The sequence below is a fragment of the Zonotrichia albicollis genome, chromosome 5 (genome assembly GCF_047830755.1).
Source record: "Zonotrichia albicollis isolate bZonAlb1 chromosome 5, bZonAlb1.hap1, whole genome shotgun sequence".
Lineage (NCBI taxonomy): Eukaryota > Metazoa > Chordata > Aves > Passeriformes > Passerellidae > Zonotrichia > Zonotrichia albicollis.
The window spans coordinates 62,614,925-62,632,529 of NC_133823.1; the positions used below are offsets into that span (position 1 = coordinate 62,614,925).

The 17,605-nt window shown below is 41.0% G+C and overlaps 1 protein-coding gene across 12 annotated transcripts in view; it reads right to left on the reverse strand.

Moving 5' to 3' along the window:
• The window catches only part of GAB1 (GRB2 associated binding protein 1), a 91,879-nt gene extending 74,274 nt beyond the window's left edge, over positions 1-17,605 (reverse strand). For 4 of the 12 annotated variants that reach the window (XM_074541850.1, XM_074541847.1, XM_074541848.1 and 1 more), the window contains exon 1: positions 17,466-17,605. In XM_074541850.1, the coding sequence (XP_074397951.1) occupies positions 17,466-17,537 (72 nt within the window). In that variant the 5' untranslated portion in view covers positions 17,538-17,605. Of the gene's footprint in view, positions 1-15,312; positions 15,821-16,663; positions 16,874-17,465 lie in introns of those variants that run through there. The other 8 variants (XM_074541846.1, XM_074541841.1, XM_074541844.1 and 5 more) reach the window with 6 other exon arrangements.

A 17,605-nucleotide genomic window follows, 5' to 3' on the forward strand; every position in this document is an offset into this window, starting at 1 on the left:
AAGGTCACCAGAAGACCAATAAGGCAGTGAACTTAGGAAAAGGGTTTAAAAAAAAAGAAAAATAAGTTGCCTCACTTGATACAAACTGTCCGTCAACACATTTTCACTACATTTCAGAACAAACAATGAAAAAAACTGCAATTCCCATTTTCCTCTGTCAGGAACACACGTCCTTTGATTTACTTTTTTAATACAAAAGGCTGGTATTACGATATTTTTGAGTGCGCCTGATTTCCCACAATCTGCAAAAAATTGGTATAATCATTCTGAGATGTCTGAAAAGCACAGAGATTTTGTGTGCCATTAGTGTGTCACAGCACAGGGGCAGAGTTTGTTAATGCTGTGTAAGATGTTACAGCACATTCACGTAGCTCCGCAGACTTTACCACACTCACTCAACAAGACAGGCTAGTTTGGCTTATACAACACATAAATAAGCCTGAGAGCAAACATGCAGTAGAACAAGTTGAAACATTGGTTGCATTAGTTAGACCTCATTACACCTGAGTAGCCTCTTCATTTCCAGTTATTCCCATTAAGAACATTGCTGGTTAGCAAGATCAGAAAATAACAAGCCATCACCTTCTCCACTCCTGGACTCCCTTTTCAGGAATGCTTTGCACAGATTGATGCAGCAGAACAACTGGAGAGTGCACAAACAGGTCTGCACCACTTCCAGTTTGCTTTCCCATTCATATGCAGACAGCTCTACCTTTTTCTCCCAATCAGGGTCGTTGCAAAACGCAAAACTAAAACAGCCTGGTCAGTTTTAGCTCAACCAGCAGCAGCCCTCGGTGCCTTGATCTGTGCAGGATCCTGGTGAGGGGCTCACACAACCATTTCCTCTTAGACAGCAACAGGCTTGGATTACATCATCAGATCACAAAACACTCTGAGTTAGAAGGGGTAGCACATAGAATACAGGGCTTATCTCCTGTGCATAGTAATTAATTCTGCTTTGTCACACATGATTCTTAGCAAATTTCTCAAAGACTTGTGAAAACAGAAAGCAATAGTGCCAGTGGCCATGTCAGGGCTATAAATGTATCTCCCAGCTCCAAATCGCTTCAGACTTGCATGACAGTTTGGGAGAAAAGTTCCAATTGAGGCATTGTCCAGGGAAGCCACGACTGATGCTGTCAAAGCACCTCAAGACTCCAAACCTTTCCACCTCGTTCAGATGACGGAATGAACCCACGTTGTGAATTCCATTGCCTTTAGGTTTTGTTATATTAAAAATAAAATTCAGAACACCTAATTATTTTATTATTAGAGTAGTGAGATCATCAAAGGAAAGAAAATTTGGCTTTATAGTTAAAATTGCATTCCTTTAGGGGTCAGCATTCATATTTCTGTTTGCTTTTATATCTCGGTGGAATTTGAACCACGCACTCTGTTTGGAGCTTTACTGAAGGATGATCACAAAGAAACTTTAAGCTGATACAGAGGACAGCAGCTTATCTTGGCAGCACTCCCAAAAGAGCAGAGATAATTCCCGTGCTCACCAGGCTCTAGCCTGTCAATTCTGTCTACGCACAAATTCAACCCATTTTGGCCTTCCTGGATTTCCATATGGGCAAAGTCCAAACTACAAAGGAATCTCTAAATCTGCCCAGATCCGACTAAAAAAGAGCATTTACATGTAAAGCCTGCTACATGCTTTCCAAGCAGAGAAAGCGATTGTTCCACCATGAAGTCTTCTGAGAAAATTTGTATGTAGTTCCTTCCCTCAGTATAGCCATAAGAACATCTCACGAAAATACACAAGTGAATAGAATAACCTCACAAATCTTTTGGACACATAACAGGAAAAATCAATCCTGATTGAGAAGAGAATGCAAAAACACCCTCTAGTTCTAATAGTTCAGAAAATAGTTTTATCATTTAATCCAAACTTAGTGCAGAGTTTAAAACCAGATATAAATCTGCCAGAACAGTCAGGAAAAATAATAATATATATGTCTCTATTGAGATTTAGTGCAGTTATGAATGGCTTTACAAACCTTCATGGAAACTGCATTTTATGAATCTATGAAGAAAAAAAGGGTTGAGTTGTGGCATTTAGAGCTATATAGGCCAGCCCTCATTAATATCTTTATCAATAAACTCTGTAGCCTGGAGAAAAGGAGGCTCACGGAGGACTGACACAAAAAAACAGCCAACCAAAAACTAAAAGCAAACAAACAAAAAGCAAAACAAAAACCACCAAAACAAACAAACAACCAAAACCAAACCAGCTACACTGAGCTCTGTCTGGTAAATGCCTACATGCCTAGGCAATGATGAATGTGGGCAAGGCCATCTACAAGTTCCTGGAATAGGCAATTCTAGTGGTGAAGAGACTTAAATGTCAGAAAGATGTTGGGTTTCTGTTAAAGGAACAGAAATGTCAGCAGCAAAACCAACTACCAAGAAAACAGAAAATATACTGAATCTGATAGCAAAACATTAGTGGTAGTACTATACAGAAGACAAGTCTTGAGAAAAGGCAACATTTATGAGCAGAGAGATTGAGTGTGTGCCATTGATGCAAAGTTTACATACAATGAGCGTGAGGAGCCATTCACAGACACATCAATGGCAATGCACAGCAAAGATGAACAGATACAAGCTGACACAGAAGCTGCAAAACTTCAAGAGAAAGTGAGACCAAAAGGAAAAGGAAAAAAATAAAATAAAATAAAAGACTGCTACCTTTTAGGAAAGACAATTAAGTTACAAGGGTAGCAGGGTATTATGTCATGAGTCTAAGTAAAAGAGCTCAAGCAAGGAGTTTTTGATTGCTTCTAAAGTGAATAAAGGTGAAAAGAGAAAAAAAATAAATAGAATGAATAGGTATCAGCTTGGAAAAGGTCACGTGTAGGGCTCTGCAAGCATCTGCAAAAGTCTTGAGAAAAGACTGAGCCAGGCTAAAGCCAAGGCTTCACTTCCTAGGAAGGCTCTTGGCTCCAAATCTTGCTCCAGCTGACCCCTCAAAGAAAACCTTCTGGGCACACTGCAAGACTTACTTATTTACCTACATTTTTACCTGAACACCACAGGAATGGAGGTCTTGTAAAGATTCTCCCATTTTTTACTAGGAAGGCACAGAGATTTATTTCATTGGCACATCACTAATTCCTAAGCTGTTTCAACTGCTTTAATTACTATATATATATATATATATATATATATATATATCTCAAGAGGTTCTGGTAATCACTGAAAAACAAACTGAGCTTTATTACATTTGGAATTTATCCTTATTTGCACATTGAGGTAAGTTTTACCACACTCAATTGAATTTCCATTTGTTGTTTCAAATAATTTCATTAACAACACTTCATTTTTAACCAAGACCCACAACAAACTTGGAGGACTCTCCCATTCTGTTTTTAAGTTACAATAACACATGACTAACTAGCTACAGTTCAAGCAATATGTCCTTGTTATCACAATAATTATCCCAAACAAACCTTCTGAGTTACGCCATTGAATCTTAAAGATTTGCTGGGTTCTGTCTAATCTTTACGATACACCCTCGGGTAATTTCACCCTTGTGAAACAGTCCTTGTAAATCAAAAGCTCAGTCCTGCAATCCTATCTGCACCTTGGGATCTTTTTCTACAGGCGAATAAGAATGTCTGAACGCTACCAGAGAAAAACTGCAGTTTTTCAGAAGAGTTACGTTTAATAGCCTCAAAGAACTCTCTTCCAATCAGCCTCTTCCTAACTCTGCAGCCTGCAGTTCAGGGATCTGTTATAAAAAAATAATTAATCAGCGTTGGATGCTGCATTTCTTCATGAAAAGCCAAGATTAACACACTGAGTCAACAAGTTCTATTCTGCAATAGTTTAATTCACTAAGGAGATGACTGTTCCTCCAAATGATGCAGATTTGTCTGCTGTTGTCTCAGCCAATTCTGAGGCTTGTTATTCACTACTTGGTTGATTTCAAAATCAGACTACCCCTTCAGAAAGTTGCAGAGACTATGACACCACATTTATGACACTTTATTGCACAATTACAGTGGCTACATCCCTGGATTTTATTTCATGGGAAAGCATGTTTCTACTACAGCCACAACCATTTTCTTGGCTTACACCTGTCCACAGTCACAAGTTTTGGTATAAGGCTTAGCATGATTTTTGTCATAACACTATATAGGCGTTTGATAGTAACTTAAGGCTGCATAGTTCAATTGTAGAGAAATACTTGCACTTTACAATGAGACTTACTGAAATTTCACAAGCAACTCAGAAGTGCTGCTAAAAATCATACAACACCTCATCAGATTTCACTTTAATACCACTTATATCTTCTTAAAGAAATAAAAAGCCCAACATTCTTTGAGAAGGCAAGATTGTCATCAGATGAATGGCAGTAATGCTATCACTGAAATTCAATGTGAGTACAATTTAATAAACTCAAATTCCAATGGAAAGATTTGGACACCACTGTAATGTTTACTGACCAGAACTGATAAAATAGCACTGTGGAACATTACAAGACCAAGTAGTGCAAATGACAGCAAAATTTGGTTTCATTGTAGTTTAGTGTTATCTTCATTTGAACCAAAACACTTTACATTACAAGCTTAAAAGACAACAGTAGACAGGCCCTATAATTAGAGCACCTAGCCCTTACACTTTTGTTTCTGATTCAGCAAAAATTTCACCACATGGCACAGAAAGGACACAGAAGGTACTATTTTCTACATTATTCAACATGGCATTTATTTGAATACGTACTGTTAAGTTCCAAGATTTCCAAAATGCATGTAGCAAACAGATAAAAATATTTTCATGTAATTGTTTCCACATGGTACAGTATTATTATGAAAGAGGTTGCCATGATTTTAGACTGGAATATACTATTCAGAGGGTGCTGTCTTCTATCACTATGCTTTCTTTCCAATTCCCTAGTAAGTACAATGAATAGTACATTACCCAAATTGCACCCCCAAGAAAATTACTTTCATACTCCACAAACAGAAAACTCATTTCAACCTCAACCATAGGAAAAAGTAACTCCTCCCACTATTGCAAAATAAAATGTAAATTTTTTCATTACACACAGGCAAACACTGCAAGTAGGCAACGATGGCAAAAAGGGGATCCAATCCAACCACAACTAGAACAAGTTCTCAGGTCCTAAGTCTCTCAATCTTATCTTTCTAAAGAACTTCATTAATTCATTTATTGACTGGATGAGAAAAAAATGACACAAGGGAAAGCCCCATGTCCCTGTGCATATTCAGCCTCAGCCAGAACAAACTGGAACAGGAGACATTCCCATGGCATGTAATAGCAGGGTTCTTTTGCTTCAATTGTCTTTTCTGAAACTGGTACTAAACTAGACTAGAGTAACATTCTGTTGCTTTGTCTTAGTGGCACAACCTGCAAAATGGTTTTGGTAGCTTTTTTAGATCATCTGTATCGAGAATATGCTTCCCATGCTATAAACACCACTGTCAGAAAAGTCAGGGTAAGTTGTAGCTTAAGAAAAAGGCAATCTCTTTATCTTTTACACAATTAAGAAAGCACAATTAAGTCAGTCATATTCACATTCAGGGTGTTCTTGCCTCATCTAATCTATCCTAAACATATTTAACTCATTCTGACCTTCTTGCATCTTAGCAGTAAGAACCAGAGAGGGCAGTGAGAAGGCACAGATGAGCAGGAAGGTACAAGTGCAAAGCTGCCAAACAAAAGCCTGGATCTTTCCCCTACTGTCTCCATTTACCAAACCAAGTCCATTTAATAGTGCCACATGCCAAGCAGGAGCTGCAGTGCTCAACACACTGTGAGGCTGCTCTATGAATTTTCTTCATAAAGAACAGTAACCAGTAAAAAGCGTGCAAATGCAACAGGAAAGGTGGGAAGCCTCCATGGGTGTTAGTTGTGCCTTCTCTGCCTCATTCTGGAGTCACAGTCAATTAAAAAATAAAATAAAGGATTTTCAAAGCTAAGAAAGAGGAGTAATAACGTGAAAAATGAGGACGACACATTTCTATTTTGCAGCTTCTACAAATGTGGTCCAAGATATACAGCAGGCTAATGGAGGCTGACACATGCTTCAAAGTACCCTGTGTTATCTTCTTGCCTTGCAGTGAAAGAACACAAAACATGAGCAAAGCCTGAGTGTTAGACCAAGCAGTGTTTCTCCCAAGTGACTACACAGATGAGCCACACCATGGACCTCAGCACCATACCTGTATGGAAAGTGTGAGAGAGCCAAGAGGCACCACCAGCAGCAGCAGGACTTGAGGCAATCTACTTGCTACTCTTATTAACTGCAGAAGCTCATGGCCACTGTTTATGCTCTGCTTTTATCTGCTTTTTTTTAATCTGTTTTTTTCTTTTTATCTGTAACCAGTCACCTGCTTGGCCCTGATTAGCCCAGCAACTCCATCAGTTTGGAAGATTGGAAAGACAAGGAAATCAGCTGGGCACAGAAGCATGCAGTAAGCAGCTTACCCAACCTATACACTAAATTAGCTTCCCAAGCACACTGCCAGAGGGACCCCCTCCACCTTCATGAACACAATCTCAATGTTTGGAAAGGTGCCAGGAATAAAATGTTTGTTTACTGCAGGCAGGAAGAGGTACCTATGATTCAGACATTAGGAAGTGACAGGAAGGACTAAATTATGTAATTTAAAAGTAGAAAAATAAACACAAAGTAGTTGCAATGAGAGGAATGAGGAGGAGGAGGGAGAGGAGAGGGAAAGGATGAAGACACACAAGTTTTGTATCTTGAATCCCACTCGTGCAGGGCTGAATCCATCAGTGCAGCCCGAGGCCCCCACAGGATTCCTTCACCTTTTAACCCTCCTTCTAGAGTCCCTAGCCAGGGACTTTCCTCCTCAGTACTGAGTAAGAAACATCTGTCCAGCTCAGTCTCTCAGCTGGAAAGGACGGATCACAGTCTTTCTTATTCTTTATTTTAATTAAGCAGACTGAGATTTCAGAAGAACATTCCAGTCGCCCTCCCTTTAAACAACAACCACCTGAAGCAAAGGATCAAAGACCTGATTCTCCAGGCAGCTAAAGGAGTAGGAACACACTCTAGCTGTCTGAGGCTGGTTGCAGAGACTGACAGGAAAGGCTCTTCCCGTAAGCACAAGGCAGGAGATGCACCCCGGTGGGAATAGCACTGCATTGCCAGCAGTTGTTGGAAGCAATCTCAGCAGTGCTGCTTATCACACTGCACCTCCCATCCACAGTTTGCTAGATCCCAACAAAAGTTTAAAGTTTCTTACACTGCAGTAATAATCTGCATTATTAACATGCCCATTTCAAGGCTAAAACAGCAAACAAGCAGATTTGTATCACAGTAAGTTGTGGCTGCACTGTAAGAAAACCCCACCAAAGAATACTCTCAAATGTATGTAACAATAGTGGTGCCTCCATTGTGTTTTCAGTAAAGATCTTCCAGTTATTCTCTTTCTAAATCAGACAATAAATTCCTGCTCTTTTTTTTTTCCTGAAGCTGCAGAGATTCACAGACCAACAGAGCCATCAGATCAAGGAAAAATTCAAAGGACTGTGAATTAACTTAGCACTGAAGTATACATCATAGCAGAAAACTCTGTAGTTACTCGTCCTAGGACAAAACTACCCTGGGATGAAACCTGGGTTAAGTTTCCCAGTTTACACTAATGAGTCACTTGTATACTACTCTTCAGTTTAGATCTTCCCCCTGCCCCATTTCTCCCTTCCCCACACCAAAACTCCAGAAAAGAAAAAACAGGTTTTATTTTAGTAATGGCTGACTCCTAAATGAAGACAAGTATGTCCTCTCTGCTAACAGGCCTTTGGTAGTGAAGAGTCATTTTAGTTATCTCTCATAGTGCTGAGGAGCTTATGCAATTTTCCTTCATTTGTGCACACAGACAACTGCATTACACACGTCATAACTAAGAGTGTGACATGACCTCAGCTTTGAGGGCATTATTTCACACTGAGTAACAAGCCATTAGACTGCAAAACTTGCTCACACTGCACGATGCTAATAATTTCAGCAATAATTGCATACAAACAGTGGATGGAAAGGCACTAAGACATGCAAGATTCAGGAAGATACACTTATTGACATCCCTACTCCTGCACTTACTACAGTTATCTCCCCTAGCAACAGGGAAGGATTTTGTAAACAACAAGTTTACAATGCTACCATGAGAGCATCACCCAGTGTAACACGTAATTCAAAGGGAAAACATTTCTTTAATGAATAGCAACAAAAGAAATCATAGAATTATGTAACAAGTAATAGATTCAAAAAGAGTAAGTTTTTGTCAGTTTGTGGTTTAAATCTCAAATTAAGTTCATTAAGATCACTACTTTCTAGGAAAGCAGAACTGCCAGATGGCATCACACTCATAGCCTACCTCTGACTCTTCCCACAAATAGACTGGATCTCACAAGAGAACCAAAGGAACCAGTTACAACATGACATTTTAGAAGTTTCCTCTTATCACAGCCTGGACCTCCAAGTGTTCATGTTTTACAGACTGGGGATTCTCTCCAAGCCTCCCCAGAATCTCCTGCATTCCCATGGGGATACCACATGGCAGAGCATTCCACAGCCTCGTGTGCCCTGGAGAACACCAGCCTCTTCTGTTTCTAACTACACTCCAAACACTCCTCTCTTCCTCCCTGCCCTCCCTTTTTTTTAATTAAACAATACAAGGACAAATTGTCAATTCACATCAAGTTCATACGTTACTCTGACATCCTCTTTCTTGGTTGTTTATTGATGAAACAAACACATACCAATACTTATAACAACCATTAGTAGCATCAAATAAATCATCCCCACCAGCTTTTCCCTTTTTTCCTTTTTTTTTTTCAGTGTTTGCTGCAAAGGAGCACACTTGCTGTCAGTATTTGACCCTATTTTTAAGGATCACAGGTGTGCAAATGCATTTTTAAAAATCATAAATGTCTGTTAAATTCTGTATAAGGACTTACAACTGGTTTCAAAAAGTTTCCTTATAAAGCAGCAATTCTCCCTGCACCATCCCAAAACCAGGTGCAGCTTTTCCACTACATCTGATCCTGTTTAAGAATCTACATGGAAACACAAGCATCAGAAAACTGTAACAGAAACATGCATTAAGTGTGAATGGGAACATTTGTCTAACACAGTACGTGACTCAGTGCAGTTATTCTTCATACAAAGGCAAAGTGACAAACTGACACATAACATTCAGAACTGCTTTTTTTAGAAATGGGTAGCATTCCATTTTGAAACTCAAAATCCATCTTTCATCTGATATAATTTGCATGTTAACCCATTTAATAACCTTCCCAAAAGTACTGTAATTCTTCAGTGTTGATTGCATCACAGATCTATTTGAACTGTGTTTGAAGAGCTTCCTGTATTCTCATCCCATACCCCAAAATGAACTCCTGCTGTCAGAAATAAACACCTCCAGAGGGTTTATTTTGCTTTTAAATCCCAAACCCCAGACAACATAGAAAAATAAACTGAAGCCTAATTTTGGGCTGTTTTTCATTTTCCCCATTTTCCTTTGAGGCAGAAGCACTGAGGAGCTTGGTGATGGCTGCAGCAGCAGAGAGAGGAGCCTGCTCCACAGAAAGCCATGGCGTTCCTGCAGGGGTGGAGACAGCTCACCCAGGAGGAAGGGAGAGCACATCTGCCGTCACCCTGCCCCACGGCTGGCTGTGCTGCCAAGTGGGTGGGGAGGCAGATTTATTTTTCGACAGCCACTGTCTCCACTGCCATGAAGGTTTGGCTGGTGTTGTTTCCACTTACAAAGCAGCAGAACGACCCACATGTCACCAGCAAGACGGCTGGAAAGCTTGTGTGGGGAACAGGCAAAGGGACGAGGTTGCTTTTCTCCGGCTAGCAAGGTTATCCCAATGCCTGGTCACCATCCTCAGCCACCACACACAGCCACCGGCCTGCACAGCACCCCCATCAAGGCTTCTCATCCTGTGACACAAGGGAAAAACTACCTCCTTTTAAACACAGAGAGGGAAAAGCTTTTTCCTGACTTCCTAGAAATTCTCAGACAAAAGAACAAGCACAGCTCCTGAAAAAGCATAGTTCTTAAATCAGTCTGCCAAGAAATTGCTGTACAAAATAAAAAGGAGCAAAAGCTTTTCATTTAATTCACTTCTCGATTTGGGGCCTAAACCTGGCTGTCTGAAGAGAGAGGCTGGATCTTGGCACAGCTTCCTAGCTGAAGTATCACCTCCTTCTCCAGGTATATTTTTAAACAGAATTATTTGTATTATGCACAGATATTCTATTTAATAATGCCCAAGCCTCATAAAGCTATGGACATAGCTGCCTGACCTTTTTAGTTACATGCTGCTGTGTCACCAAGAGAGACAACTCCAAATACCCCATTTACCCTGAAAAACTGCCATTTACCAAGGGAAAAAAGGGAAGAAAAATGTGTCACCATAACCTCAGGGAGTTTAATCATAAAGTGTAATTCTGGGCATAAAAAACAATTAGATATATTCCTTCTCAGATGAAAAACAAAAACACATCAAGAAAAAGATGGTTAGAGAGTTCAACAGCTAATTCAGTCTCATCTCACAGAGAATTACCTCAAACATTTCCTTGCTGGATCCTGCTACAGAGACAGTCCGATACTACATAACATAAGAGTACTTTTTACAAATAAAAGCACTGTGGCACGTCTGAAAGAGCTTCAAAACTTCTTCATGAGAAACAAAACCTGTGTCAACAGCTAGCAGCAAACACAAGTACAAAAACCATACTACGTAACCTTTTATTGGAAGCCGGGCTGGGGGCTGGGAGGGGGCTTTTCTTTAAAAAAAAAAAAAAGCTTCACAAATACAACTAGCATACTGCACTGAACAATAATTACAAAGCTAACATTATTTGTGTAACTATGAACACTATTTCTAAAGCAAACAAGCAAGAGAATTCATAAAAGAACCAATGTAAAAGCCTAATCAAGAACTGATAAAAAGGGAATTGAAATAAATAGTATACTATTGCAGTTGGGAGATGGCAGAATTCTCTGTCCATCCTTCCAAAAAAAAACAAAAAAGAAAGGAAAAAAGAAAGAAATACATAGTACTCCTTTAGAGCTAGTTGTTTGTACATATAAGGAGCTGAATTCACATTAGAGTCCCTCAAACAGAAGCAAATTACACTGTACTACAATATTCAACTGTATACAACACTTACCTCCCTTGACAAGATTATCCCTTTCTGTGAGATCTTTCTGCCTGCCTTGCTCAAGTCACTTGCAAGACAAAGTCTGTCCCTCCTAATGAAATACTGCAATGAAGTTGCAACAGTTGAACTTGCTTCAATTGGCAATAAAATGATTACTCACTGAAGCACAGAAAACATTAAGGCAATTTTGAAAGGGTCTCAAGAAGTTTGTCACTGCCACACTGCAAAAGTGGGAATGAAAAAATAAGGAGGTGAATCTTAGCTCTATGTTAAAACAAAACTTGCATCTCATCAGTTGTACTCCCCTTCCTGATTTAGGAAAATATTTCAACCAAGAGTGAAATATAGTTCAGTGGCATCTACTTTTAGACTAGGAAAAGATGAAAGAAGGACTAAAGAAGTATAAGATGCCCAAGCCAGAGTCATCTACAACCCACAGGTTTATCCTCTTCCCTAGATTTACTACGTTTTGAATAACCGATGTTCCTTTCACTTTTTTGCCAACACTTCTATCAAAGGCATTACTAAAATTTAATGGAGAGTAAATGTTTTCTAAAGGTCTGTAGAAGAGTGCATTTGATTCAAATAAAGTGATACAAAAGTTATGTCAAAAAAGACAAAAATAAAACATGCCTCGGAAGTGACTATTATTCCAACATTTTTAAAACTTAAAGAGGGAGATAAAAGAACACTAGAAACAGCTCTGTTTGTCACTTTCTTCTCCCTGTTGGACTGCTGAATACCAAGAATTACCTCTCAGTTGAAAGAGTTACCTGCTCTACCAAAGACTTCCAGAACTCATGCTCATTTTGACAGTCAAGGTCCATACTTTTCAAAGCTAAACTGTCCAATAAAACATTCTTTTCTCAATTTATCCAACCGACATTTCACACAGCTGCTCTGGGCTGTTGATTGACTAAAAGGCATGCAAATCAAGATTATCTGTGTATAACTGGAAATTCGAATCATATTATTTCATTATTTCCTCTGCTTAGTACATATGTTACTTATACTTAATTTCAATGATGCAACTCTGTGCACACATGGAGGAGCAGCCACTATGCAGCATCAAGAAAGTAGCAGACACTGATTTGTTTTCCCACTTCCTCCCCCCTGCTCCTGATAGTTTCTAATTGAACTGTAATCTCCTGTGATTAGCTGTACATTAACAGGCTTATCAAAACACAGAAGCAATACTGAAAAGGTATCCTTAAGTTCCTATACATCCAATTGAGAACCATCTTCAATATCATGAAAAGTCAGAATTTGATTGTTCCTTCATTTCTCAGCTGCTGCTTTCTCAAATTAGGAGTTATTATTTGGCAGCAAAGCCAAAACCAGACGCTGACGTCCTGTCAAAGATGACAAATACTTGCATGATGAGTTCCATTCTCCTCAAGTGAGCCTTACACCCCCCAACAGCTCGCTCAGGACGTAGCTACAGCCCCAAAGTCATACCCAAGATCGTATCAGCACCTTCACTTGGCACACAAAACAATGCAACTTCCTCCTGTAACCCACAAAAACACTGTGTTTAGTCATGCCTTCAACTTCATGATTTAGGGTTTACTAACCCACATTTGAAAGGATCAAAAGTGAAACTGCTGTTTTCTGACCAGTGCACAGCAGAAGGGGAGGGTCACATTTCCTTCCAGAAGGAAGGTTTCTTGCCTCAACACCAATCCCTGTCAGGTCTTCAACAACTTCTTGAGTAGCACAAACACAATCAAGTTCAGAATACAAAAGACGTCACATAATGTTTCTTGATAATGCTCATCTGTCTCAAGTTAACTTAACCTGACCCTGTTCCATGGGGAGCTCACTGAATGATGTCAGACAAGCTCATCTTAGTTTGGCTTGGTTTTCTCCTATAAACCAACCAGCTTCCTAAATTTGCTCACTATGCTGATAAAAGACCACAAAAGAAAGCTTAACACAAACAGGTGTCTTCCAGAAAAAGGGCTTCGGTCAGGCGCTGCAGCTTTTACCAAATTACAACTATTCTGACAAATATAATGTTTCTTAAAACCCTTACATATCACAGCACAGTTAAGTATTACTAAAGACAGAAGATGCACCTATGTAACTAGTGCCAAAGAGCAACTGCCAAACAAAAAATACAGCAAATATTCCACTTCTGTACCTATGCTGTCTGAGCCTCTAATTTAAACATCAATAGTTAGCTTAATAATCTGGCACTTTTTTAGTCACTGCCTACAACTGAAAAGATTAGAAAGTAAGAGGATGCTATCTGTAGCCTTGTCTGAATCATATCAGTGCCCCTTACATCCTAGGAAGATCAAGCCCAGTTCTCATTTTTAAACTCTTTGCTTTAAAATAACTAAATGAACTATCAATAGGAATAGTCAAACAATCACAGGATTTTTAGCCATACTTACATCAAAATTAAGGTTTCTCAATTTATTTTCAAAAATCATCTTATGAACTGTAAGAATGGGGAAGTCTGCTAGATACAGAAAAATCTGAACCAATTTGTCCCAAAGTGTTTAGTCTACAGAGTATTTTTGACTGAGTTTGACCTTTTCTCCAATGAAATGTATTTCTAAGTAGGACATGTTAGAATGACAGAACAGTTAGGATTGGAAGGGTCCTTAGGAAATCATCCAGTCCAAACCCCTACCTGGAGCAGGCAACACAGGAACATGTCCAGGTGGGTCCGGAATGTCTCAAGAGAGAGAGCCCATGACCTCCATGGGCAGCCTGTTCCAGTGCTCTGCCACCCTCAATGTAAAGTTATTCTTCCTCATGTTAAGGTGAAACTTCTTGTGTTTTTAGTTTACGGCCATTGCTTCTCATCCTGTCACTGAGAATCACTGAAAAGAGTCTGGCATCAACCTCTTGGCACCAGACTTTGAGATATTTATATGCACTGGTGAGATTCCCTCAGAATACTGGGAGTTATTACACTACATCAGTAGAACTTTCTACAAACCGGTTCCATAAACCAACCACCAATGCTAAGATTCTGTTTTAAAGCACATCCAGGTGCTTTAAAGCACATCCAGGTGCATCCTACTGAGCACTAGCCTACCCCAGACAAAAGCATAGTCATTCTAAGAGAGAACTTAAGACTTATTCCCATTCTCTCAAGCTTTTTTTTTCTTGCTTTACCAAGGACAGCTGTGTTTAAAGATCTGGTGGTTTCCTAGCATAATGGCAGTAAAAAACCGCTGTGCTGCCACCACAAAGCATCAGCAATTTTAACTGGCATGTGCACCGCAGAACTGCAATGCAGCAGAAAACCATGAAGCCAAGGTTTACTATCACATTTTAAGGGACAGATGGAGAGAAAGGGGCTTTCCAACTAGACTTTTTAAAAATAAGAGAACAGAAAAATCACAGCAAGTTAAAGTGAGCACAGAAACGTTTGCAAATTTTAAGGCAATTGAACAAGAGAAGAAAGAAAAACATACAAGAAAGTAACAGAAGCTGTGAAATTGAACAGCCCTCCATCTCTCTGCATAAACAAGTTCTTTCATGTACCCATGAAACCAGAGCACAGTCTGTGGAGAACTGTGCAGGATTTAACCCCAACTCCCTTTTCCTTCTCCTCTGCTAAATTCACATCGTGACCCCCTCACCAGCACCAAAAGTTACCTTCAGCACCAAAAGTTACTTTTTCCAGCGATCTGCTCCTGAAAACAACCAGTCTATTCCCTCAGACAAACTGTTCTGAACAGCAGCTCCAGGGAACTGACAGCAGGTACCAACAGCTGTCAGAACATTAATTCCACACCAAAACCACATAAAGAAGGGATGAGAACAGAACTCCCAAGAGGGGAAACAGACATTTGTGGCACTAAGGCATACACTCAAGGAAATCTGATTATCCCACCTGCAGGACAGGGCTGGTTAGAGGGTTTTTACTTTTTTTAGCCTCAAAATTACTATAAGCTAGCTTTAATACCAACAGTTAATGTCCAACAGTTTCAAACTAAAAATTATAGTCCCTGCAAAACATGTCTGTGTACTAGCTTCAAAGTCATTTTCACTCTTTTTAAGAACTAAACCATATTTTATGGTAATATCAGACTTTTTATCTTCATTCCCAGATGATAACAAACCCCAACACTTGCATGCAAAACCCAGTAGAGCACCAAGTTACAATTTTTCACACATACCTGTGAAAAGTATGCATTGCAGAAAAGCAGTTTCCTATTAAAATCACTTCCCCATTTTTTATATGGTGCAGCCCCTTGAAACACCACTACCATAAAATATGGCTTTGGAAAAGGCAGTTCTCTGCTGTGCCTTTGCTCAAGCACAGAATTACAGTGAGCACAAGCCAACCTTCCAGCCAGTGCACTCAGCTAAAGTTCATTGTCTTAACTACATCAACTTTTGGTTTGCTTGAAGACGGCAACCAGAATGTAAAGGTCACTTTTAGTCTTTGAAGGGAGTGTCAGCCTTCAGCTGCTACAGATCAGACACTACATACAAACAGGAGGAATTTTACTTTAAGCCCCTCTTTAAATGGTACCTTTCATTTATACAAGTAGGAAAGAGTCAAAAATAATGTGCAGGATTTAACCTCACGACCTTAAGGCCTACAGTGCATGGAGATGTTAAACTAAATCACGCTAACATAAGCATGCCATAATCACCCTGATACTCTGCCTACTCAAAAAGCAGATTCCCATTTCAAGTGAAAATTGAGGCATTACCTCTTTAGGACAGGGAACTCCTTGACCAGCTCTGTAGTCAGGGTTTTCCCCTCAAAGGTTCTTGTGTAATTCCAGTATGGAAATGAAGCTATAAATACACTGAAGTGGCAGCTATATGGAAAAAAGTTGGCATATTAAGAGACTGATTAATGAGATTGATAAATGAGGGCAAACTCTGTCCATTTAATGTCCACAGACAGCACCCTACACGGGATTTAGAGTTTGAGCAGAAAATTTATTAGAAGTCTTTAAAAACATGAATACTGCTCTTAATTCCTCCACACTGGTAAGATATCCTGTGAATACACACACAGACATAGAAAATATTCATAAATAATACAGTCCATGTCCAATTCAGCAGAGAAGCAGAACCCTGCTCTGACCCATCAGGACGTTCTCTTTCCTTCGCACAAAGAGGATTTTTGACATTAGGAACCAGAGACCCAAAAACCCAAATATTGGTTTTTAATTTAATGAGAGACTCATTTCAGAAATTTCCTGCAATTAAAATAATGCCCAGAACAGTTCTTCAAGAAGAGACTGCCAATCCCCAACAGCCAAAAATAAGGTGGTCACATTAAGATCTCTATTCACAGATTCACAAATAAATCTGAAGTTTAGCTGCTTAAAAAGGAAAACACCGGGGGGGGGGTGTTAACAAATGAAGGAGAAGAAAGAAAAGAGAAAAAAAAAAAGGCCCAACATTTTGTCCCCATTACATAGAGGCCGCGAAACAAGGCGGCTGCCAATGGGAAAGGGCTCAGGCAGCAGCGATGACTCCTGGCATCACCCATCCCTCGTACGTGACCTGACAGCCTCCCGAGCGGCCCCGCAGCTCCGCTGTGCCCTGCCATGGAATCTGCCCGCTCAGCAAACGCGCTCCATTTTCTCGCCAGCAGCGCGGTGTCCGCTCTGCCGCAGCCCCTGCGAGCGCAGCCACTGCCAAGCAACAGCGGCAACAACTTCGGCAAAGACACCGGCGCTTCCCTCACAACTCCCTCCCCTTTTTTTCCTGGAGCGGAGAGCAAGGGCAGAGCTCCCCCCGCCCCACCGGGAGCGCTGCCGGGGCATCCCCGGCTCCCGCCGTCCCCGGGCCACCAGCCCCGGGAGCGGCGCGGAGCCGGGGCCGCCCCCGCCCTCCCCGGCATCGGGCACCAGCTCCGGGACAGCAAGTGTTTACGTTCAAAAATACAAATATACCGAGCCCGGACCCAGAGGGAAGGGGGAAAACTCCGCCCCCTCCTTTGCAAAGGCAGTAATAGCTGGGCTGAAACATCTGACTGCTCAGCGCCCCTTTTTTAAGGAAGAAAAGAAAAGAAAAGAAAAGAAAAGAAAAGAAAAGAAAAGAAAAGAAAAGAAAAGAAAAGAAAAGAAAAGAGTAAACGCCAGGGAAGCGGCAGGGACGTGGCGTGCAGTAGTCCCGGCTGGAACGGGCAGACGGCCGGGAGGGCGGCTCGCCCGGGCCCGGCCGGGAGGGATCGCGCGGGGAGGCCGGGCCGGGCCGGTGGGAGCGGGAGGCGAGCGCGGAGCTCCGGCGGGAGAGAAGCGGGGCAGGGAGGAAGGGAGGGAGTAAGGGGGAGCGCGGCCCGCAAGTGGGAGAGGGCACTCACGTAGCGTTTCAACTTCTTCTCCGGCGGGGACTTTCGGAGCCAGCCCGAGCAGACCACCTCCCCGCCGCTCATGGCTGCGCCGCTGCCCACCAGGGCGCTCCCTCCGCCTCCTGCTCCTTCTCTTCCTCAGGCAGCGGACA